Consider the following 25124-nt stretch of genomic DNA (forward strand, 5'->3'; position numbering starts at 1 on the left):
ATCGCGTAGCTAGTGCAGCCACCGCAGCCAAAGCATAGCACGCCGCTGTCACCGCCGCTTCTTTTTCTGCCCCGCGGAGAAGATGACCGTCGGGAGGCCTGCGGGAGCCTCCGGCGGCGCTCAGTGGAGCCGGCAGGTGAGAGAGAAAGAGAAGGAGAGGAATTCGGTCTGCGCCCGGAAAGGAGTCTCTAAAGAGAGGAAACTGTTTGTCATTGCCTTGGAGACAGACGTCAGGGGCGTGTCGCGGAGAGGTGTGGGATTAAAATCAGCAGCGTTTGGGGACCCGCAAGGGACTCTCTAACGGGTTGAGCGTTATGTTAGGCCCTTCATAGACCCACAGCAGTGGCCCTCGGTTTTCGCTTATCCTGTCAACTACCCTAAGACTAATAGTACTATTGTTGTCTCCATTTGGTAGAAAAGAAAACTGAGGCACAGAAGAATCCATACAGAAAGTAGATTGGTGGTTGCTTAGGGCAGGCTGGGAAGGAAGGGTCGAAAGGACTAGGGAAAATAGGGAATGACTGCTAAATGGTATGGGCTTTCTTTGGGGGGGGGTGACTAAAATGCTCTAAAATTGTGACGGTTGCACAACTCTGACTGTACTAAAACTGAGTTGTACTCTTTCAGTAAGTGAGTTGTGTGAACTGTACGGTGTCTCAATAAAGTCGTTTTAAAAATTTTTCCCTAAGATCACATGCTCCTTAGTAGCAGAGCAAGGGCTGGAGCACATACACACCTTTGACTCAGAATCTAGTGTTCTTTTCACTAGTAGAGCTGGACCTTGGAGAACCCAGGAAAACCATCACCAATATCACCTGGAGGCCTGCAGCAGCCTACGCCTCACTGATTTCCTAGACGCAACTAGTCATTGTATACAGTCCAATCCTGGCCCCACACCAGCCTCTCGAAGGATATCTCGAGAATACCACTGTCCTCCAGCCACACTGGCCCTCTTTCTAACTCTCCAAGAGTCAAGTTTGTTCCTGCCTCAGGTCCCTGCTTTTGCATTTGCTGTTCCTTAGAACTCAGAACCCTCTTACCCCAGATCTTAGCAAGGCTGGCTCCCTCTCATCAATCAGATGTCAGTCCAAAACTCCTCCACAGCGAGAAAGTAAAGATCAGCCCAGGACTGAGAAAGTCCAGTTCAGACTGTAATGAGGCCAGCAGCCAGATTAGCAGAAAACAGTGTTTCTCAAAGGGCCACAGTGTGCCTACAAAGAGACCAACACCCCCTTCTAAATGATGATGCTTAACTACCAATTGCCCAGCTCCACTTTGTTCTAGTTACCTTTTCAATAAAAATTGCTGTCACCCACTTACCAAAGTGTGCCCTCTTCATGACAGCATCCATCCAGAATGGATCCAGAGGGATCCACTCTCTTCCTCAGAATCATTCAAGAGAAGCCAACCCCCCACCCTCTTACTGAAAAAGCCCCTCCCCCACCCTCTTACTGAAAGTCCCCACTCTTCCCCCCGCCCCCACACAAGTTCCCTGTAATTTTTCCTGGTGTAATTTTTCCAATAAATTAATAAGCCTAACTCTGACTATAGATACATTCCTAGTGGCATTTGTGATGGGATTTTATCAACAGAAAAGCTTCCTAAAGCCACTTCATCTCTGTGTAATGTCACAATTTATGGCTTTTATTGAATTTATTATCCTATACTTGTCTCTCTCCCTCTCATTAGAATGTAAGCTTCATGTGCTTGACTCGTTCTCAGCCTAATGCTCCGTGCACATAAGACACCCAAAAACTATTTTCTAAATGAATGGAGTACTTAAACCCAGTTGGGTTTCCACTTTCTACGACATTGTTCTTTCAGCTAGAGCACATTGTCTGTCCTATTAATTACTCATTCCTAGTAACAGGTGGGATATTAGGTAGACTATTAGGAAAGCAGAGGTGTAGACAAAGGAAGCAGGAAAAAGAAGGCTGGAAAAAAGTAGGTGAAACCCAAATAGGGCAAGGCCCAGAGTGTGGCCAGGGTCACGGGTAGGATTCCTAGAGTGCCAGGGGCAGAATGCATGATACAGAGTAAGTACTCTGCAAATGCTCACTGCACATGAAGTAGGGAACCGACGTTAGCCGTCTGCTTCCCTTCAACCAAGCATATGCCCACATACCAATTTGTGAAATGTCTTTAAAGCAAGGAATACATCTGATTGTTCTTCGTTCCTTCCCAGTGGCTAATATACAGAGACCTATTCAAAGTGAAATTAACAGTTAGGCTTTGAGAAAATTTGAAATTATAGTTGACCCACAGTCTTTTCTGTTTCGTTTTAGATATTTCCCCCCAAATCCTCCCCAGACACAGAGACGGAAGAAGAGCTATCTGGGGATGGGCTGGTTTTGCCCAGGGCTGGCACACTCGATGACTTCCTCAGCCCGGAGGAGGAGGCGGTTTCTAATTCTTCGGACTCCACTGGGAGCTTTTATGAGACCCTGCAGGTACTAAAGCCGAAAGGCAGGTGGTGCCTGTTGGAATCCCTTTATGAGAACAACCCAGACAGTGGCGAGGACTTCTCTGAAGACGATGAGGACCTGGAGAGTTTCTTCCAAGACAAAGGCAGGGGGAAGCCCGAGGCCCAGTACCCTGTGTCTCCGAGGTAAGGAAGGCCCTGCAGTTCAACAACTGCTTCATGACTCTGGGCCTCATCCTCTTCCTCAGTAAAGTTGTCCCTTACCGAGGCTCCAGCTCAGAATCAGGCCTTCGGAGCCAAACACGTTCTGATTCCTACCCAGCAGTCCTAAATCACTTTGGATAACCCTTAGTCATTGGAAGCACTCGAATTGATTAAAGGGATGCCTTTGTCACTACCTCCCTGAGAATGGCAACAAGGTACGTTTACCTTGGCCCAGCCCTGTTATATACGCCTACACCGTATCTTATTTTCTCCTCCCACTAACCCTGTAAGTAGCTATTATTTTTGCCATTCTCCAGATGAGGAAATTGAGGTTCCAAGCAAACCCTGCCAAAGGTCACACAGCTGGTAATTGTTTGAAGCAAGATTTGAACCTGGGTCTGACTCCAAAGCCTTGCTCTGCCCCATTGCACTGTTCTCTCTCCCATATGAAGATAATGGAATGCAGGGCAACCGGTGGAACGTGAGACTCTTGATCTTACGGTTGTGAGTTCAAGCCCCACATTGGGTGTAGAGATTACTTAAAAAGAAAATCTTTAAGGGGCACCTGGGTGGCTCAGTCGGTTAAACACTCAGCTCTTGATTTCGGCTCAGGTCGTGATCTCACGGTTCGTGAGACTGAACCCGGAGTCAGGCTCTGGGCTGACAGTGCGGAGCCTGCTTGGGATTCTCTCTCACCCTCTCTCTGTGCCCCTCCCCCACTCACACACTCTTCTCTCTCTCTCAAAATACATAAACATTTTTTTAAACATTAAAAAATTAAATCTTTAAAGGAAAATATTAGAATGCAAAGTGGCAAATCTTGAATCAGTTCTGAGGAAAGACTTCCAACTAGGGCTGCTAGATGGCCTGAGGGAAGAAGCGAGGCACAGGCCCAGACGCCTGCGGGGCTGTGTTAGTCTCAGGATCTAGCTGCCGTCTTCTGGGAGGGAGGTGTGGGAAGGGGCAGGAGGAGGAAAGGGCCTCCAGCCTGGCCTGGCCTCCGCACAGCTGCTTTCTCCCCCCAGGTGCAGCTCCCCACGGTGCTGCAGCTCCCTGAGCAGCCTTCCCTCCGACACTCCCAAGGTTCAGCCCCAGCCACCTTCAGGCTCCAGGCCTCCCTCCCAGCACAGAAGCATCAGCTCCTGGGCATCAACCATCACCGTCCCGCGGCCGTTCCGCATGACACTGCGTGAGGCCCGGAAGAAGGCGCAGTGGCTGGCCTCACCTGCTTCTTTTGAGCAGGAGAGGACCCAGGCCCAGAGGCAAGCCCAGGAGGAGGCCGAGTGCCAGCGGCAGTTCCGGGCACAGCCTGTGCCAGCACACGTCTACCTGCCCCTCTACCAGGAGATCGTGGAGCGCAATGAGGCCCGCAGGCAGGCAGGGATCCAGAAGAGGAAGGAACGGCTCCTCTCTTCCCTGAAGCCCTTCAGTTTCCTCGTGAAGGAGGAGCAGAGAAAAGAAGCTGCTAAACAGAGGGAGTTGGCTGCCACAGCTAAGGCCAACGTCCCCAAGCAGAACGCCACCAGAAGGATCCCCAAGTCCATTCTGGAGCCAGCCCTCGGGGACAAACTCCAAGGTAAAGACATCCTTCCCACCCTGCTGCCTCCTACCTGGGGAGTACCAAGACGCGCCGTGGAGACTTAGGCTCGGGGGGTCAGCCTGGCTTGGGGATAAGTTCATTGTTCGGGCGGATGGGCCTCAAGGCCACGCTCCATGCCGGTTGGGTCCGTCTGTATCATGGGGGAGCCCTGTAAGGAGTGGAGAGTGAGAGGTCATGCAGCCTTCTCCAAATTTGCCCTGATGACCTCTCTCTCAGTGAGTGGGTGTGAAGGTGTCTGCAGCAGCACAGGTACAAGAACAGAGAACCAGGGAGGCATCCAGGGACCAGCTTGGGCCGGTGCTACCACCAGCTGCCCCTGAGGGAAGCTCCTACCGCCTGCCCCCCCCATCCTGGTGACCTGCACATTTCAAGAAATGTGGTTCGATGAAAGGACTCAGGCTTTACTCATTTAGTAATGTGTCAAGCCCCAGGCACTCCTCTGTGTTCAATAAACAGACATGGAGTTTGTGGACAAGGGAGGAAGGAAGACAGATAACAGGCAAAAAATTACAAATGTGATGAGTCATTTGCAAGGATTAGAGGTGGGAGCCTCCAGGGTCATATAGAGCACATAGCAGAGGGACCTAACTTAGGACATGGTGAGGCGGTGGGGACAGATAGGGAAGGTCCCCAGGGAAAGTGAGCACTGAGGCTGACCCTGAAGGATGAGCAGTGTGTTTAATTCAGGGAAGACAGAGGAAGAGTGCATCAGAGCAGCATGGAGGTAAGAGGAGGCTGAACACATTCAAGGGATGGGAGGAGGATGGAGGGTAGAGAAGAGGGAGCAGGGAGGGAGAGGCGGGCATGGGCCAGACCTGGGGGAGGGGGAGGAAACTTGGACTTTATCCCAAGGGCACTGGGGAGCCAACTGAAGGGTGTCAAACAGGGTGGCTCAGGATCAGATCTGCAGCTCGGAAAGATCACTCTGATGCTGTGGAGATGATTAAGGGGGAGGGACAGGACCGGAGGGATGCTGATCTATAGGACACTATGTCACCAGTTCAGCGGAGAGACTGAAATTAGCAGCAGGGATGGTAAAGAGAGGCCAGACCAGAACATGGTTAAAGAGGAGGAGACTGCAGGACGGGGGACTGATGAGAGAAGGCAGGCAGGAATGATTTGGGCAATAACCTGGGCCTCTGGGTGGATGGCGGGGCCCCTCCTTGAGCCAAGGAGACCGGCTCACCCCTCCGGCTTGGCCTCTGAAGGAGGAACCGCAGGGAGTGCTCAGTAAACGTAAATGGTGGCTGCCTCTGCAGCCTGCTGGCACACGGCAGGGTGTCCTGGTCAACATTTAGGAATGAGCTCTCTCCAGAAAAGAAGCAGCAAGCTGATTTGTAGTGTTTGCCACTTTCCCTGGTAAAAATACACCTATTCTGGCCAAGGTGGAGCTTCCCATATGATGTCAACTGGTTCACAAATCCTGCAAAGCTGGCAATCGGCTCCAGCACAATACTGCACTGGAGCTTTAGAGGGAACCTTCTCCAAACCTTTAGGTATGAGGCGGGGTCCCCTGTCACCCATCACCACCCTGACCTTTTCTCCACAGAAGCGGAGCTCTTCAGGAAAATTCGCATCCAGATGCGAGCCCTAGACATGCTCCAGATGGCCTCCTCCCCTATCATCTCCTCCAGCAGCCGGGCTGACCCCCAGCCTCGAACAGCTACCCGAACCCAGAAGGAAAAGCTTGGGTTTCTGCAGACTGACTTTGGATTCCAGCCTTGTGTGAATCCTGCCGTCCCTGACTACGAGGGCCTTTACAAGGCCTTCCAGAGAAGAGCTGCCAAGAGAAGGGACACCAGAGAGGTGACTCACAACAAGCCCTTCTTGCTGCGAACCGGCAGCCTGCGTCGTGCTCAGCGGCCCTGTGACACCACCACCTCTGGAGAGAGGAGGGTGAGAGCCCTGGGCAGTTACGGGAGGGTCCTGGCCTGAGACCCAAAATACAGGAATGGGCCGGGTCTCAACATACGGCACTTCTCATGACATTTTTGTTTTTTTAAAAACACTGGCTCAGCTGTTGGATCGATATCCAACTCTTGGCCTGGTAATAAACTTGGGAACTCATTACTCTTTCCTTAATCCCAGGGGAAAAAAAAAGATTCCTGGTCTGACTAGTCCTTCACTGAAATTGAATCCTCCTTACAGTAGAAACTAATCACACGTTGCTGTCCCACCAATACCAGCCTTCGTTTCTTCTAGGACTCTCCACAGTCACCAGCCACACCCCTGCCAAGGAGTCGTTCTCTGAGTGGCCTTGCTTCTCTCTCTGCCAACACCCTCCCTGTGCACATCACAGATGCCACCAGGAGGAGGGAGTCTGCAGTCAGGTGAGTGGTCAGGCTCGAGATCTTGGCCCAGGACCAAGTTCAGTGGTCAGTGCTCGGATTCTGGCCCAAATGCTAGAAACCATCCTGCTGCTGGGCCTCCTCTCCTGTTACTACAGAGACCTAAATGGGTGGAAGGGAGTTCTCTGATCAGGACAGGAATGCAGGTAACTCTCCACATGTAGTGATGGAGAACATCTGGCCATCATTCATGGGGGACTTACTCTGTGCCAGTCACAATGTTAAGGCTGGAGATACCTTATGGAGCCCATAGTTTAATAGCTAGTATGAAATATAGAAAATCAAAGAACTACTACTTTGTGAGTAGTGCAATGACAGGGAAATACAGGGGACCTGGGAGGCTCTGGGCAGCCTGGGGCAGGGTTCTCTTTAATAGATGTCTGAAGAATGAGGAATAAGCCAAAGGCTGGAAAGAAAGTTCCAGAGAGAACAACATAAGTGAAGACCCACAGATGAGAGAGGAAGCCATTAGGAATAGGAATTCAGAGAAACCTGTTGGCAGGTGGCTGACCCTGTCACAAAGAGAAGGCATCCACTGCACAGATTTGAGATTCTCTGAGATTCTGCTAGTTCAGCCGAACTAGCAGAGTCGGTTGGGAAGCAGGAGCCTCCTTACTTTTTCATTCTTTAACTGGCCTCTGTCATGGTGTTGTTCTCGACGAGCCAGCGCCCCAGCAAGAGTTCCTCCACTAGACCTCTGAGATGAGGTCAGCACGAAAGGTTGTGGTGTAACAAGCAGTTTAGCGCTGGGAGAGGACGAGCATCTTAGTGCTTTCCTGTGGGGCTAACCAACTTGGCTCTTTAGGCTCCACAACAGGGATTTTAGAAATATATTTAGAATCCAAGAGATACTCCCTTCTTCTTCAAATGTCATAGTCAGAGCTACTAAATCAAGGCTAAATGCATTGGTGTCCTGAGGTCCCAATAAGGTAGGCCTTATGGGCCAGAGGCTGGCCCCCCGAGGGGATATCCATATTTGCTTCCCAGCAGTGGGGAGTTTGATATAATAGCAGGCTAAACTTTCATGCCTTCAAGCAAGAATCTTGGTGGTGTTTTTTTTTTTTTTTAAAAATGTTTATTTTTGAGAGAAAGCATGAGTGGGGTAGGAGCAGAGAGAAAGGGAGACAGAGGATCCAAAGCGAGATCTGTACTAACAGCAGAGAGCCTGATGCGGGGCTGGAACGTGAGACTGAGCCACCCAGGAGCCCATTTGTTTTCCCTCTATAGTACCTTGTCAAATGATACTTACACAGACTAAGTGCTTGCTATAAGTTAACCCCAAACTGTGCATGGAAAGAGGCCTACTTCCAGTTCTCTGTGGTCCCAAAGGACCACGAAACCAGGCACCTTCTAGCCCACTGTTTACAGTGTAGTGGTCAGGGGCAAAGGCTTGGGAGTCAGACATACTGGTTCTAATCCTGGCTTTTCTACTGGCATGCTGGGTAGCTTTGAGTGAGTGGCTTATCCTCTCCGAGGCTCGCTCTCCTCACCTATAAAAAGAGGGGCTTACAGTTCTTACCTCATGGGGCAGTTCTGGAGATTACAAAAGATAATTGATATAAAGCACTTGATTCTTCTCTGCTCTTGGTTCAGAGTAGAGTAGCTCAGCAAATGGCAACTATTAGTATTGTTTCCAGACAGGCCAGAAGCCTTAGTGTTAAGGATATTTTATTTCGGTTCAATTATTGAACTTCCCCTGGGGCAGAAAATCACCGTGTCCATAGTGCTGGGAAGGCTTCATTTGCCAATCTCAGAATCCTATTCTTTCTGAAGCGCCAGTGTGGTAAATTACCCCACTCACAGAAAACACCATTTTACTTTCCAGAGGTTACTAAGAGTGCTTTTAATATACTCAAGTTGGTCATCTGTGTGTTTTTTGCCTCCTTTCTTCAGAAGTTCACTTGAAAAAAAGGACAAAACAGATGAGAGTACTCAGTGGTTGGAGATGCACAAAAAGAAGTGTCAAGCGATGTCTAAATCTGTGACCTTGCGTGCAAAAGCCATGGATCCTCATAAAAGCCTGGAGGAAGTGTTCAAAGCAAAGCTGAAAGAGAATCGGTCAGTGTCTCCCATGTGCCAAAGGGTATCTGTCTTGGGATCCAACAGATCATTGCCCTTGAAAGTAGGCTCCTGTAATCGCACACAATCAAGGATTTAGTTTTGCTAGGCAGTTAGGAATTTACAGTGTCTTTGGGAATTACTCTGCTTAATTGGAATGAAGGGTTGGAAAAAGAATTCATTCTAAAAATCTTGTTAATTCCAGGAACAATGACCGTAAAAGAGCAAAAGAGTATAAGAAAGAATTGGAAGAAATGAAGAAGAGAATACAAACAAGGCCCTATCTCTTTGAACAAGTTACCAAGGTAAAACTAAGCCATCACTCTTCTCTCTCAGTCTTGGATGAAAGTGCTTTTAGGAATGATGGAACAGAGGGGCACCTGGGTGGCTCAGTCAGTTAAGCCTCTGAGTTCGGCTCAGGGCATGATCTCATGGTTCTTGAGTTTGAGCCCCATGTCAGGCTGGGTGCTGACAGCTCACAGCCTGGAGCCTGCTTTGGATTCTGTGTCTCCCTCTCTCTCTGCCCCTCCATCACTCATGCTCTATCTTTCTCTCTCTCTCAAAAAGAAACACTTAAAAAAAAGAAATGATGGAAAAGTTTAATATCTGGGTATTAAACATTTCCTTGAGGATCAGAGACTCAAAATTGAGCCTGTTACCAATTTCCGCCCAAAGAAGTGGTGCAATGGTGAATGTTGCTTGGACTGATTTCACCCAAGACTAGACTCCAGAGGCATCTGTGAAGTGTTTCACTTCTGGGAGTGTTCGCTACAGTCTAGCTTTCTTTTTTTTTTTAAATTTTTTTTTCAACGTTTATTTATTTTTGGGACAGAGAGAGACAGAGCATGAACAGGGGAGGGGCAGAGAGAGAGGGAGACACAGAATCGGAAACAGGCTCCAGGCTCTGAGCCATCAGCCCAGAGCCCGACGCGGGGCTCGAACTCACGGACCGCGAGATCGTGACCTGGCTGAAGTCGGACGCTTAACCGACTGCGCCACCCAGGCGCCCCTACAGTCTAGCTTTCACTAGACTGAGGGCTAGATGCCACATACACAGTAACAGTCTGGCTGTGTTAGTGAGAATATCTTTAACTTACTAACATCATCCCTTCCCCTGCGGTGCTGGTGCCCTGGGCATCCCCAGCCTCTAGAGCTGTGGCACATTTCTAGGTCCCCAGAGGTTGGGATGCTCACAAGCACCCCAACAAGCCCTTTTCAGATTAAGTGGCTTTCAGGATGGAAGAATCATTTTAAGATGTTCTCTAGACTTTTAGGGAAGTTGGATCCAGTTGAGATCTCCTTAAGGGAGCTCTGGAGCTATCTGAACAGCCTTAGAAAGGCCACTATTCCTGGAAGTTTTGGGCTGTATCAGGCTGTCGATCCCTCTTCTCTCTAGTTTCAGACAAAAGTTGGAGTTCCCTAGTAACCTGGTTCCAACTGCTGGACATTATCTCCATCTTACAGCCAGTGTGTTATCTAGGCATTTCCTGAGTCCACCCCTCCCCACCCCCATACATACCACACACACACTTGCACACATGCTGGACTGTCTGGACTGGATTTACTTAGCAACTTGCATTGTTCAAAATCTCTCATAATGATCTCTCCTCTTTATGTTAATTCTTTCCAGCAAAGCTCACTCTCAGATCTCAACAGATCTTTCACCACTCTAGGAAAAATACAAAGTGCTCTATATGATTTTGCTACTAAACATTTAAATTAAAACAAACAAAGAAATAACCTTTTTCTGGTCCACATACAGACCATCTATCCTGTTAAGAGTGTTACTAGTGCAGCTTATTTTCTATTTGTTATATATTAGTGTTCCTGATGATGGCTTGATTGCTTTTATTTATTAATTTTTTTTAGTTTATTTTGAGAAAGCGCGGGGGAGGGGCAGAGAGAGGTGGAGAGAAAGAGAATTCCAAGCAGGCTTTGCACTGCCAGCAGAGAGCCCTACACAGGGCTTGAGCTCACATATTGTGAGATCATGACCAGAGCTAAAATCAAGAGTCAGACACTTAACTGACTGAGCTACCCAGGTGCTCGTGGTTGCTTTTAAATCTTAAAACATTTTTAGTCCATTTTTTTCATCTGAGTCTTACTTGGTGGTCCAAAAATCTAAATCCTTGCTTCTCAAAGGTGTGGCTCCCAAATTCACAGTTGGCATCTCCTGGGAGTGTTAGACACAGAGTTTCGAACCTTATCTAAGACCTACCAAATGAGAATCTACATTATAACAAGATCTTCAGGTAGTTCCAGTGCTCTTTAAGGCTTGAAAACAGGCTCTAAGGAATTTTCATGTAAATCTGTGCCCAGCACTAATGGGGATTGGGTTAGGGGACAATTTTAGGCTTGTGGATTAAGCAAGTGATTTAGAATTACCTTGTAATTCACAGGACAGCTACGGCAGATTTGTTTCCATTCCACAGGACCTTGCTAGGAAAGAAGCAGAACAACGGTATCGAGACACCCTGAAGCAGGCTGGGCTGGATGAAGACTTTGTGAGGAACAAGGGTGAGGGCACCAGGGCTGTACAATGGAAGGAGCAGTCAGAAGTCCCTGAACATCCCAGGTAATAATCTCACGTGCTCCTGTCACCCTGTGGCTCTCAGATTACGATCCCTAGTAATGCCACTGGGAGGGACCTTTAGAACAGCCACACATATTTTGAGATCACAATCCTGTATTTATAGAATACTAACCCAGAGATCTCCAGATAATATATTTAAATTGGGAGAATAAGTGCAGTTGTTATTGTTAATAAAATATAACCATTGTATATTAGGTTTAGGTTCCTTCGATTTGAAACAGATCATTTTTCCAATTCTAGTTCTAGGGCCATCAGTCAAGAATATTTTTACTTCACTTTTGAGGGACAAACATATATATTTTTACTTACTATAAAATGATAAAACTGCTTTTCTAACACTTTTTATTTTGTTTGCGTAATTGAAAGTAAAAACCTTTAAAGATGCATAATAAAAGGTATAATATCCTAAACAAGCAAAGCCTGTCTCTTCCCCCCCAGCATGATCACCATGGCTTGTTGAAATCTAGCACTCTTTAAAAAGTACTCATTAGCACCACCCCTCCACTGGTATCAAAAGGGAGAAGAAAAGCATAGTTATTGCCATTATTCTCAACTTTGTTTCTTAAATCCTAATGGCTCCTCCCCTAATTCCTATCCCAGTTCTCCCCCTAGAAATTTAAATTTCCCTTTACACCCCATATAAAATAATGAAAATGTTGAAACCATCCTTAAGCCTTACATAATGCTTTAATTACAAACATTTTATTTCATAATGCTTTAATTTATTCTGTAGCACCCATGAAACTACAAAACTCGGCACCAGAAATCCACAGCAGGATTTAGAAGAATCTCTACAACAGCCTACAAGCCCCAAAAAAGAACTGGAGAAGCTGTCTCATGAATTGCTAGATAATTTCAAATCACTTGCTTAATTAGTAACACTTAAAATTACTGCTTTTCAATGTTAAGTAACTAACTTGGTGTTGAGTCAAGGCAGGCAAAACTTGGCTTTTGAGCCAATGGCTACTCTTGGAGAATGAGGATAAGAAAAGTAGCAAGAAAAAAAGTAGCAGGTAACAAATAGGGAATGGTTTAAGCAGATCAAAGTGAAAAGCCTCAGGGTGGAGGATTCAGAGCGGAGTTAAGCATTCTTGCTTCTTGGGCTTCCTACTTGAAAAAGGAGCACACACCCAAATGCCTACAGGGGCCAGTTAGGAAACAAATGGATCACATGGGCTGGGTATAAGGTACACTATTAATAGCTAGAACCCAGGCCCAGAATTGCCAGATCACCGAGTTTTCAAACAGAAGCCAGGAATTTCCTGTTGGCAACCAATTAAAACATTACTTAGAAATATTGTGTGGGAAAACAAAACACTTGCAGGAAGACAAGTCTGCAACTTCTAGTACATGGTTTCTTAACCTCAGTACTATTGATTTAGGGCCAGATGAGTGTGTCGGTGTTGGGTGTTGGGAGAAGGAGCTGTCCTGTACATTGTAGGACGTTAGCAGCATCCCTGGCTTCTACTAACTGGATGCCAGTAATGCCCTCTCCAGTTATGACAAAAATGTCCCTAGATATTGCCATATGTGGGGCAGTGGGCAGGCAAAAATGTTCCCAGTTAAGAACCACTGCTCTAGTATAAAAGTAAGGGCTACAGAAAATAAAAATTGGCATTTTAAGAATACAAGGTATTGACATGAACTCAATCTACATAACAAAGGGTGATTATGCATGTCATTAACAACTTAAGAACTATAACTACTGAATTTAAAACGGCAGTTAATTTTTCCTGCTATCTGCTTAAAATATGCCACTGTGTGCATGGTATGTGTGTAAGCCTGAGGTTCATTTTCAATAAATGTGAAAATTCTCTGACAGCCATGATTTTCTACTAGTAAGCAGTCTTTGAAATACTTTTCTACTCACCAGTGATAATTATTCTCTATCAGTAGCTGTGGATGATAGCAATAGTGCCTATTCTTACCAGAAGCCCCCAATTTCTCATGTTTTAACATTCTGGAAAATTCAAAAGTATATTATTGCCATTTTTCCAGACTCAGACATGGTCCTTTCTGGTGAAGACGGAGCGATACTACAATAACTACTATCTAGGTTTGCTAGTTAGAGATGAAGATGCTTATGTCATGTTCCCCAAGACTCCTGGGCTCAGTTTTACCTGTATGGAATCCAAAGGGTAAATCGGTGCCCTGTCTTAAAGGGAAAGACGGAACTATTTTCTTAATCTCCTCTCTGAGAAAACAAATTTTGTCCAAAACAAGGAGCCAAAGAACTTACTGGGCTGTCTTGTTTATTTAAAGGGAAAACAACTGAAGCTCTGAATCATGTGATAGTTAACTTTAAAAAAAAACAAACCAAAAAAAACCCAAAAAACCCTTTTAACATGCTATCGTATATTCCATAAACAAAGAAAGCAAAGTGGCCAAGTAGAGGTGGATGTGACAAGATAGTACCTCAGCCTGGGCCAAGTAGGGATTCAAGTAATTTATTTTTTTGCAGCCCAGTGGCAGAGAGTCTCTTACTCAGGTTGCTAAAGGGAGTATGCCACAACAGAATTGACATCACTCCCTTCTCCAAAGCAACAAGGCATCTTGAAAGCTCAGCTTCTTGGTGAAGTTTTATGGTTGGTGGCAGGGCTTAGTTTATCCATGTGAAAAGACAGCTGAGTCTGGGATGAAAATTCTTCAAAGGAAAACCCCTTCTCAACAGTCATACTGAAGAAATTTCAGCCAACACATAATCAAATTCACTTTTGGGAGAAGTCCATCCCAAAATTTTATAGTGGGAAGAGAGGTAGGTACAGTTACCCAGCCCACATTCACTGCTTTCTTCCTTGTCTGGATCAGATGTAGTTTGAAGAGAAGCTCTCCTACATTCATCTTCTATGTCAGGAAAGATGAACAGAGGCCAGAGCGGGGTCCTGTCTTTCACAGATTCATTTTGGTTCTGGCAGATCGTGAGCCATAAGCATCCTGTTCCCACTGTGTGCACTCTGGGATCAGACAGGGCTGCTCTTCCAGGAGTTGACACCCATGCTCATGTCCGTCTTTCAGTTAAATCTCCTTGGTTTAGTAACTGTAAAAGATTAAAACCAAATCTGGAATAGGCTACCACTGAATAATAGGAAAAATAATTCATACTAAGGAAAAGGTTTAAGTGGGAGTGGGGAATGCACTACAGGGGTAAGTCAAGGGTATCTAGTTCCAAAGCAAGAGACATACGTAGACTGATAGATCTCTTTCATATCCTGGCCTTGGGACAGCATTTGGCCCATGATGCTGGCATTTTCACTATGACAATAAGGTATCCCGAGTCCCTAAGCCAAACTATTGTTTGTGTAGTCATGTACTCACTAGTCAGTGATGGAGGCATGCCAAACTTAACAGATATATCGGAAATGGTGGAATCCCAAATCTCCTGTCAGGCAGCGTTAGTCCAAGTACAGGCTGAAAGCTCAAGCAGAAGTAAGAGGAATGGGAGGCTACCCCAGTGAGTTCTATATGAGTTCCCACTCATAAGGAATCCAGGGATTCCCAGGGTCCAAAAGAATGCCTTCCCTATGATGAAGGGAGAAAGCCTGAGACTCCAAGAGGGTGGCAGCCAAAACAGACTTTCTACCCTACACTCAAGGCTTTCTGTTGAAAGTGTTGTTCTGTACAATTGAGGAAACGGAGTTCCATTTTGTTATGAAAATGAGATGGGAATAACACAGTGAAATTCGGAATAAAAATGGCTTAGTAAAAATATAACCAGATAAATTCTTGAGCTGGGGATAGATTTACTTGGTGATCTCAATTTGGGTAAAGGTAATTTATACAGTAGAATTTAATAATATGGAATTTAAAGAAATTTAAACAAAATTTAAAGAAAAATGTAAAAACTTAAACCACAAATTTCATTTGATGCTGTGTTGTTAGGATGTAAGAATGGTGTCTTTTAAATCCAGGTCAAGATCCAGATATTGGCACTCAAATTAGCAATGACACTTGATGAGAAATCTTAAAGAATTTGTAATTTGTTTCTTTCTTTTTTGGAAGACATTCTGATTTATTGAAGGCTGGGTGGCAATCATTTATACTGGTTCCTGCATTAGAGAATATGAGCTCAGTGTGGCTACAGAACCCCACTTGGGATGCCTTTTAGTCAGCAGAGGTCCCAAAGCCCTGGGGTCCCAACTGGGCCTGCACAATAAGTCCTCTATCTGATTTGCAGAAGGCTGGGTAACACCGAGGGCAAATAAAAATTGTTCAATCTGAACCATTTGAATAAGATGTAGTTTTGATATAATTCCCGTAATTTCTTTTATTTTTTAAGAAGAGTTGTTTTTTTTTTTAAGTAGTGCTTAAAATTTTAAGTAGTGCTAAAAAATTACTTAATTATTTTTAAGTAATCTCCATGCCCAACAACGGGGCTTGAACTCACCACCCCGACATCAAGAGTGACATGCTCTACCAACTGAGCCAGCCAGGCACCCCTCCCATGATAATTTCTGATAATTGCTTTGGTTATTCTGATATTCTTGTTACGTTTTTACTTTTAGAGCCTATTTACAGGGGTCCAAGTAGAAGTGCACAAGTAGATTCTTACGGGTCTGATCTACAACATGTGATTATCTCCAAAAATTTGAAATAAGCATTGTTGTTTTATGGACTGCAAATAGCCTTTTATCTGAGAATCTCTAAGGACTCAACATTCCTCACTCACTGGAGGAAGGTCAGTTAGTACCAGGACCTTGGATGAGGAAGAGAACTAAACCTGGAGGCTTGAGGGCCTTGTAGCTTTTAAAAATGAAGGTATCAGATGACGTGATAAGCCTGTCTCGATAAGGAAAAGGAGAGGAAGAGCAGTGGAAATGCCTGTGGTAAGAGGAGAAATAATAGAGGTAACAGTGAAGGAAACAAAAGAAGTGAGGCTCAGACAGAGGGTGTGTTTGTAAATACACAGGACCCGAGGACCCGTGAGGGAAAAGTGATAATCTAGCACTTTCAGCCTCACTAAGGGCAGCACTTTCCCCTTTGTGTTAATATTTTCCTATTAAGAGTTTGGGGTTTCCACCATGAAACTGGGTATTTAGGGCCTGCAGACCCTCAGTGTCCTCCTGGAGGGAAGGCCAAGTTTTTTGTTTTTTTTTTATAGGTGATCTGTGTTACTGGGTCTGCCTGAGACTATGAGTGAGCATCACCTAGACAAGGACACAATGAAGCCAATTCCAAGACCCATGTGCCTAGGCCCAAGGGGAAAAAATGTGCTATTGCTGGACTTTTTGCATACACAAATCTGACCATGTCATACCTGCCTTAAAACCATGCAGTGGCCCCCCATTGCCCCTGGGATAAAATCATGTCCTTTAAGGCCCTTCAAGAGAGAAACTAGCATAACTTTCCTGCTTTCACTTTTCATTCCAGCCCATCTCTCCATTCCACATCCCATCCTACTCAACCCTTTTGATTCCATAGTTGTGTGCCCTGTTCCCTCTCACCTTCTACCCTTGTACACACTGCTTGCTACCTTTATGCCTGTTATCTTCTTCCAATCCCTCCCACTTATCCATCAAGATAACTGCTATTCATTCCTCAGGTCTCAAACCTAGAATTCATTCCCTGACTTCCCCCAAGGCTAGCACTTACTATACCGTATAAAAATTGCCAGTTTATTGATCTGTCACCCTTCCCATGCTCTCTGTACAGTACAACTCCAGGGGCACCATTTGCACAGTTATAAAAGGCAACGATTGTACTTTGTTTACTATTGTATAACTAGTACCCAGCAGAGGGCCTTGCACATATTAGGTATATAGCACCCTGTTGACTAAGGTTTTCTGTTCATTTTTTTGTTGTCGTTTTGTTATTTCAGAAAGAGCGAGCGAGAGAGTGCCCAAGTGGGGGAGAGGGGACTGGGGAAGAGAGAGAGAATCTTAAGCAGGCTCCACACTCAGCGTGGAGCCCAACTTGAGCGCAACATGAGCCCAATATGGGGCTTGATCCCACAACCCTGGGATCGTGACCTGAGCCGAAATCAAGAGTCAGACGCTCAACCAATTGAGTCACCCAGGCTCCCCTTGACTAAGTTTTTATACATCTGGTATTTATTTGAGGAAACTTGGAATGATTCATTGAAAAAGGTATTTAGCAATACAGGAGAGAAAAGCTCCAAGGTTTCAAATATAAAAAAGGAAAAGGCTGAGTGTTGGGGACTGGCTTGTCAGAATGACAATTTCTAGTAGGTAAAAAAGAAATAATTTTTCTGAACTATTGCAGAGCGATCCAGTAGTTGATGAAAGCTTTTCTCTGACAGAAGGATCACAGTTCATAAAAGCAGAAAGAAAAAGGGAATTAGGATATCACCATTTTGCAAGCCTAAAAAAAAAAAAAAAACAAACTGATCTAGGCCATGATCAGTAATGTTTACCAAAATTTTTATGTAACCCATTGGTCAATCATTAAGCTTAGTAAGAGGACAACTGAATACCATATGTCTCCTGTGAACTGTAACAGAAAGCAAGAGTACCACCTATAAAATATTCTTGCCAAGGAAGGGGGAAAAAAACATGAATCTAAGCTCCTAACTACCAGTTTTTAGAAAATCTCTGGATAGAGAAATATATTAAACAGCAAAAGGAGTCAATCAGCCAAAACCAGAATGTAGGAAATTGTATAGGACAAATAACCCAATTCCTTAAACAGCCATTCTGGAAAAAAAAGACGGGGGAAGAGGGGGAGACTATTAGAGATAAAGAGAATTAAGAGAATTATTAACCAAATGCAATGAATGGGGCTTGTCTGAATCCTAATTCAAACCAACCAACCATTAAAAGACATTTTGAGAAAAAAAAGGAATATAGACTTACTGTTTGAGGATATCAATAAATCGTTAATTTTATTGGGTGTGATAAAGACAGCTATGAAAAAAACATGTTTGTTTTTTAAATTTTTTTTAATGTTTATTTTTGACAGAGAGAGACAGAGCATGAGAGGGGGAGGGGCAGAGAGAGGGGGAGACACAGAATCTGAAGCAGGCTCCAGGCTCTGCATTGATAGCACAGAGCCCCATGCATGGCTCGAACTCATGGACCATGAGATCATGACCTGAACTGAAGTCGGATGCCAACCAACTGAGCCACCCAGGCGCCCCCAAAAAACTTATCTGTTAGAGGTATATCCTGAAATACCTACAAATGAAATGGTATGTCTGTGATTTGCTTTTAAATACTCCATCCAGCACAGGGATGCCTGGGTGGCTCAGTTAAGAGTCCAATTTCATCTCAGGCCATGATCTTAGGGTTCATGGGTTTGAGCCCTGCATTGGGCTCTGCGCTGACAGCAGAGAGCCTGGAGCCTGCTTCGGATTCTTTGTTTCCCTCTCTCTCTTCCCCTCCCCAACTCCTGCTCTGTCTCTCAAAAATAAATAAATAAATGTTAAAAAATGTTTTAAATACTCCAGCACAAACAGAACAGCAGCAACAAATTGTAGGTAGGAAGAGAGAAAATAAGAACAGTAGAAAGCTAACTGTTGAGGGGCGCCTGGGTGGCGCAGTCGGTTAAGCGTCCGACTTCAGCCAGGTCACGATCTCGCGGTCCGTGAGTTCGAGCCCCGCGTCAGGCTCTGGGCTGATGGCTCAGAGCCTGGAGCCTGTTTCCGATTCTGTGTCTCCCTCTCTCTCTGCCCCTCCCCCGTTCATGCTCGCTCTCTCTCTGTCCCAAAAATAAATAAACGTTGAAAAAAAAAAAAATTTAAAAAAAAAAAAAAAGAAAGCTAACTGTTGAAGTTGGGTGATAGGTACATGAGTACTATACTCTCTCTCACTGTACTTTATGAAAACTTCTATAACAAAAATTTTAAAACACATAAATGAAGAGGGGAAATAACAAAGGAAGTCTTCATAGGTGAGACATGTTCCAAAGCAGTAGCCAGGAGAAAGTGGATTAGGAAAAACCAATGATACCAATAGCAAAAAAACTTTCAATATAATACAAGCAAGACTCAGACAATGGGTCATAATGATGACATACAAGGAAAGATCCTGGCAAAAACATGAACATGCATGGCCAAAGCCCTATGATCCTGAGGATCCCCAGGAAGCTTATAGAATAATCAAGAATATTCAATATAGGATGCAGTCATTTGAATACGGCAACAGTTGTGGTATCAGGTTATAATGAAAGGACAGGGGAAAAAGATGGGACAGCACTGTAATACGGAGGTATCCGGGATACCCAGGTTTTGGCAAAAGTTTATACATATGAAATGAGCTCATGATGAAGTCATTTACTCCCAAGACAAAAGACCAATAAAATATCCTAAGATTCTAGAAGCCTGACAAGTTTTCATTCTGTTTTCTGGGTTGGAGCCAAGACCATAAAGATGGGACTGCTTAGAATAAACTTAAAACTTTCCCTGCTTTAGATAATGGTTCTCATTCCACAAGCAAGTGAACATGTCCTGTATGTCCAGTTGGTTCAGCCTGGTACAAAATGAACAATGATTACTTTCAATGATTTTGTCACTACTCTTTTTGCTCAAGGACCACTTTGTCCCAGGATATTATTTTCCTTATAAAATAAAAGCAATATCCTTATGTCATAGGCAGAGAACAGTAGGAGCAGATATCATTCAGTAAGGTATGTATACAAAGGAAATTAAAGCTGAGAGACCCAGCCATGAGTGACCAATCTCCCAATCCAGGAGACCCTAACAATCAAGTTTCTTTCAGATCTGGTCTCATGCTTAGCTTAAAGGAAGATCTTCTAGTCAAAGTTTCCAGGAAAGGGAAACTGGAGTCACTTTCAGATTTTCTAAACTAGATCTCTAACCACTGTCCACATTAGTCTCTACAGAAACAAAGTAAGGGCAAGAGATAAATTTACCTCCTGTGGATTTACAGCAGTTAAGACAGAAACCTCATATGACTGCCTCCCTGACTGCATGGTCACCAAGTGATGTGTCACATCAGGCACTGAAGACAGGGGACGTGGGGATCCTTCAGCAAGCACCTCTGAAACAGCAGAAAATGTCTCAATGAAAAGTGAATCCACAGTTATACCTACCTGCATTATCAAGCCTCATTAAGAACACTAAAAACTGTTCCCTGAAAAACCCATATTCCTATATGTTTTCCAAATTAATTGCTGTCTGATAATCATTACCAGTGAATTTAGAAAGTACGACAAAAGGGGGATGGGAAGGAAAGGCAAGAAATCCTGATGTAAGAGTTGACCATTTTGTAATATACCAATTTAAAGTAATATAGCTTTAGCACTGTTAACTGGATTAACCGTGCATTGAAACAGGGCAAAATCTGCTTATGCAGGCAAATCAGGAGACCAGAGCCAACCCTTAAAGCAGCCACCAATGATAGAAACAGCATAATATGAGCAAGTCAAGAACTTAGGTCTGGCTTCAAAGTTCCTGTACTCAGTGTCCCTTCCTCCCTTGAGACTTTCTTCCTTAAGAATGGCAAAGTAGTTCCATGCAATTTCTGTGTCTTACACTTTGGTTATCCACTAGTATCATTTACGAAACCAAGGAGGCTTGTTGTGGAAGCACACTCTGGCCCATGTAGACTCCACACAGAAGTTACACAAACATGGTCACCTATACACAAAACTGAATGGGACATGAGGAGTAACTAAAACACAGGATCTCAGACTTTATCAAGTGAGATCACCAGAAAAATCTTCTGGAAACAGTTCATACATAAACTACTTAGCCCCCTAAAAAATTAAAAGTTTCTTCCAGGGGGGCTTTCAATACCTACTGCTCTTCCAGACTGCACCGTGCAATGTAACATTTGCTTATATACTATTTTCTGTTCACCGTTGTCTCCCGTATGTAAATTTTGACTTCTCAACTACATTTTAAGGTCCCTGCTTTCTACTTTTATCTTTCCCATGGTGCCAGGCACACAGTAGGCACTGAATAAATGCATGCTGACCTCACCTGTTAAGTTTTTCAGAGAAGAGGGCCTGGCCTGTGTACCTTGGGTGAAATTTCTATACCAGAGAGGAGCAACTGTTTCCTAGAGAGCCCTTTCTTTTCTCCAGAAGATATGGCTTTTGAAGGTATGGAGAAATTGCTTTATATCTCCTCTGTAAAACCTGGTTATGTTCTGTTTAAATGTTTTAAAAGTTAAGTTCTTCCAAAACTGCAATAGGAAAGATAGAAATAGTTGGGCTAGGATGCTAGGATTATGGATAATTTTCTTCTTAAAATTTTTTGTTACTCTTTTGTTACGTCATCTGTTCAACGAAAAAGAAAATTTTTTTTTTAACAGATTCACTTATCCATCCCAGAGACAAAGAATACAAATGCTACTCAATCATACCACAGCTACTCACAAGAAATGAAATTAATTAAAACCTCCATTTTGGAGACAACCCCATTCCTTAGTCCCTAGTTGCAGCCCATTTTCCCCAAATAAAGGAGAGTTGAAAGTCTTACCATCATCAACTCCTAGGATAGAATTGGTATTTGGTAGGTTCAAGGACTCTCCACCAAGGCTGGGCTGGGAATTCATAGGCACCAGGTTTTTACTGGTTACTGAAGCCTCTTCAAGCAAACTACTGCCCATTAATGGCTCAGCTGCACAGAGAATAGGATGTAAGAGACATGCAGCGGTCAAGGCTGTGCCTGGTCCCCATTTCCCTTCATGGGAAGCTGACTTTTTCTTTCGGAAGTGGAAGCCAACCTGTATCTTGGATGCTACCTAGTTTTGGGAGCAAGAGTAAACCTAGAAGGGAAGGGTGGAGCCTCATAGATAAATATCCTTGCCTGTGATCAGCAGGTGGAGAATTAAGGTATGAAATGGGATGGATACGTCCTTGGAAAGGAGTATTTGGAATAAAATAATTGATTAAAATAACACGTGGAAAAAAATAATAAAAATGAGTTATCAAATTTAAGTTAGGGTAAAAAGGGAGTCATGACTGATACATAAAAAATGTTTAAAACCTTGTCTTATAGAAATGTTTATCACAGTAATACTCAAATGCTGGTTCATGGATCAGCACGAGTTACCACCAAACTCACTAGGGAAACTTAAAAACTACAGATTCTGGGATCTTATTCGCAAATAATCTCATTTATCAGGTTGTATTGTTTTATTTGGGAATGAAGAGTGGACAAGCAATACGAATATGTACATTTTAAAAGCTTATAGATTTTATTGTACAGCTACATTGGAAACCACTAGTCAATCCAGTGAGACCAGGTCTTTCTCCCCAACACAAAATCTGAAAATTTCCAAACAACCAGACATGCCAGTCATTTGGCTTTTTGAAACCAGAAGATATAGCCCTCCACTACACCCTCTCTTCTCACCAGTTTGCTCCTGCTCTTGACTCCCAGCTGCTCCTAGCTGCAAATGATGCTTTCTCATGTGCACATTCCTACTCCCACTCTGAGAGAAGGTCTTCCCACATACTTGACACTGATGGGGCTTCTCTCCTGAAACAGAGACCAGGTTAAGACAGGGTAGCCAAAAAGACAGGGTACATTCCTGACAGCAAGAGAACGGATTCAAGACCAGGACAGAGAAATCCAGAGAATGTTAAGCTAAACATAAGAGGCTTTTTCCTTCTCCCATTCTCCACCCAGCCTCGGAGGCCCCCAGCCTCCAAACTTTCAGTACACCAGAGAAGGCAGGAAGAGTTCACCAGTGAGCACGCTCACTGCTCACTGCTCCCAGCCCCTATCCTTCCCACACCCACCGTACTGCTGCCTTCACAACCTCTGGTATCAGGTCATGGCGGCCATGTAGAATACTTCCTTCCCTTTCCAGATACAGTCTTCCATGGACCTCCAGAACATGTACCATCCTCAAGGATCCCAACCCTGCATTCATAATACCCCCTTATTCCACTTCCCGCCACCACTCTCACAGTCTTCAGTGTTTACACCGATGGCTCTTCCACATGGCGATCTGAACTACCCTCTGTGTCCTCGAGTCCAAAACTCTCAGTCGGCTTTCCACCTACTCAGACAATCACACTTAGAGCTAGGGTCAGAAACACATGCCTACAAGGGACTAGCCTGTGACAAAAGTAAGTGAAATGGCCAGAAAACTTCCAGAAATGGCAAATCTATAGAGACATAAAGCTAATCAGTGGTTGCCTGGATCTGGGGGCGGAAGCAGGAACTGACAACGAGGGGGGCAAAAAGAAACCTTCTGGTGTGACAGAAGTGTTCTAAAACTGGATTGTAGTGATGACTGTATAATTCTATATATTTTCTAGAAATCACTGATTTGTATGCTTATAATGGATGAATTGCAAGGTACATGCATTACACATCAAAAAAGCTGTTGATGGGGCACCTGGCTAGCTCAGTGGAGTGTGAGACTCTTGATCTCAGGATTGTGAGTTCAAGCCCCATGATGGGTGTAGAGATTACTTAAAAATAAAGTCTTAAGCTCTCCCAGGACAGCGAAAGAGTAGGTCTGGGGAGCCACCCCTGGAGCCAGAGCTGTCGTGTCCCCCTCCTCTTTTAATTTCCCGTTGCCAACAATAAAGGCCTTTCCTACCATAACAAAAAACAAAAAAAAAAAAAAGAAAAAATTTAAAAAAATAAAGTCTTAAAAAAAAGCTGTTAAAAAAGAACTAAAATGGATTGACATACAGTGACTATACAGAAACCCATGAATTCAAACTAATACTAATGAGAAAGAAAGGCAATTATCTGACACTACTAGAAGAAACAAGAGCACCAATTTCTTATTTTGAAAACTCATAATCAAAAGAAATTAAAAGAAAAAGATGACATATTTATTCTCCATTCCTGTACAGATTACCAAATAGCCCTACTACATAGAGACCTATTATACACAGAATTCCAGCTGATGTGAACAAAATAACAGAATTAGAAACCTACCACTTTAATATCCTAATGAAATAACCAATTCAGGCATCATTCAGAGATGAAACCATAAAGCAAAAGGTTGCTGGGGAAATTTACAGTGTGAATATCATGGTGTTACCACCTGAACCTACTGATGAATTCTGTAACCAAGCACTATGTGCCTCCTGATGTGATAAATAATGAAACACATATGACCATCTATAACATATCCATGCTAAATCTTTGACCCTTTGAGGTTTTTAGGGCTTACTTCCTTTTATAGGAAATCTAGGGGAACAAGTTAAATGACATAAAAGGAAACAAACCAACAAATCCAGAATATGGGACATTCTATAAAACCCAACTAACTCCATTATGCAGTAAGTCTATGACATGAAAGAAAAAAAGTGAGTACAGATGGATTTAGAGAAGACTTACTCAGTACAATAATTAAACCTTGTTGGATCCTGATTTAAACAAACCCACTTTAAAAGACACTTTTGAGAAAAGTGAAGAAAAACTAAACACGGATTGGGTATGAGATAAAACTAAGAAATTGTTAGTCCAGGAAGGTATGATAATAGTATTGTTGTTATATAAGAAGACATCTTTATTTACTCTTATGTATGTCTGAAATAATTTTATGTAATAAAATTAAGTAAAATAAAATAAAAACACTATAATCCAAGCAAAACCTACGTAGAAGTCTACATCTAAGCCACAGGTTATCATTTGCCACCTCTGCTTAGAACTTGTCATCATAAAAAACTGCTCCGTTCCTACAAGCTCAGCTCTGAAATTCATGTCCCTGATTGATTACATCTTTCCAACTCCCTCATTCCCACTGAACTGCTTCACTGCCCTCATCGTAAACAACTTCCAGTTCCTTCCCTCCACTCCTCCTGTTCTGGCTTCCCTATACTTCCTGTGGCTAACGAATAATTACTTGATTCTGTTCTAGAATCTCTCCACTTTGAGTTCACTTCTGCCTTGGCAAGTCTCTGCTTTGAATGACCTCCATGGTCCATACCTGATATAATTTATAAAGCACCCGGCACAGTGGCAAATAAATTTGCAAATAAATCTCCTCAGAAAAGCTCTGAATT

The 25124-nt window shown here is 43.9% G+C and overlaps 2 protein-coding genes across 5 annotated transcripts in view; one reads left to right on the forward strand and one right to left on the reverse strand.

Annotated features, from left to right (window-relative positions):
- Positions 1 to 70: 70 nt before the first annotated feature.
- FAM161B (FAM161 centrosomal protein B) lies at positions 71 to 12238 on the forward strand. The gene is made up of 9 exons (XM_047079374.1): positions 71 to 136; positions 2286 to 2608; positions 3652 to 4202; positions 5776 to 6122; positions 6429 to 6556; positions 8468 to 8632; positions 8838 to 8937; positions 11065 to 11207; positions 11959 to 12238. Exons 1-9 carry the CDS (start codon positions 83 to 85, stop codon positions 12095 to 12097), a joined length of 1950 nt encoding a protein of 649 aa, XP_046935330.1. The 5' UTR covers positions 71 to 82; the 3' UTR covers positions 12098 to 12238.
- A 245-nt stretch (positions 12239 to 12483) lies between these two features.
- ZNF410 (zinc finger protein 410) overlaps positions 12484 to 25124 on the reverse strand; it is a 50516-nt gene continuing 37875 nt past the window's right edge. The window contains exons 9-12 of one of the 4 annotated variants that reach the window (XM_047079375.1): positions 22504 to 22629; positions 21625 to 21765; positions 20052 to 20179; positions 12484 to 14262 (exon numbers count right to left, since the gene is read on the reverse strand). In XM_047079375.1, the coding sequence (XP_046935331.1) occupies positions 14224 to 14262; positions 20052 to 20179; positions 21625 to 21765; positions 22504 to 22629 (434 nt within the window). In that variant the 3' untranslated portion in view covers positions 12484 to 14223. The remainder of the gene's footprint in view (positions 14263 to 20051; positions 20180 to 21624; positions 21766 to 22503; positions 22630 to 25124) is intronic. The other 3 variants (XM_047079378.1, XM_047079377.1, XM_047079379.1) reach the window with 3 other exon arrangements.

This window comes from Lynx rufus, unplaced genomic scaffold (assembly GCF_022079265.1).
Source record: "Lynx rufus isolate CCGP_SWC_20201006 ecotype Redwood Valley unplaced genomic scaffold, mLynRuf1.p SCAF_17, whole genome shotgun sequence".
Lineage (NCBI taxonomy): Eukaryota > Metazoa > Chordata > Mammalia > Carnivora > Felidae > Lynx > Lynx rufus.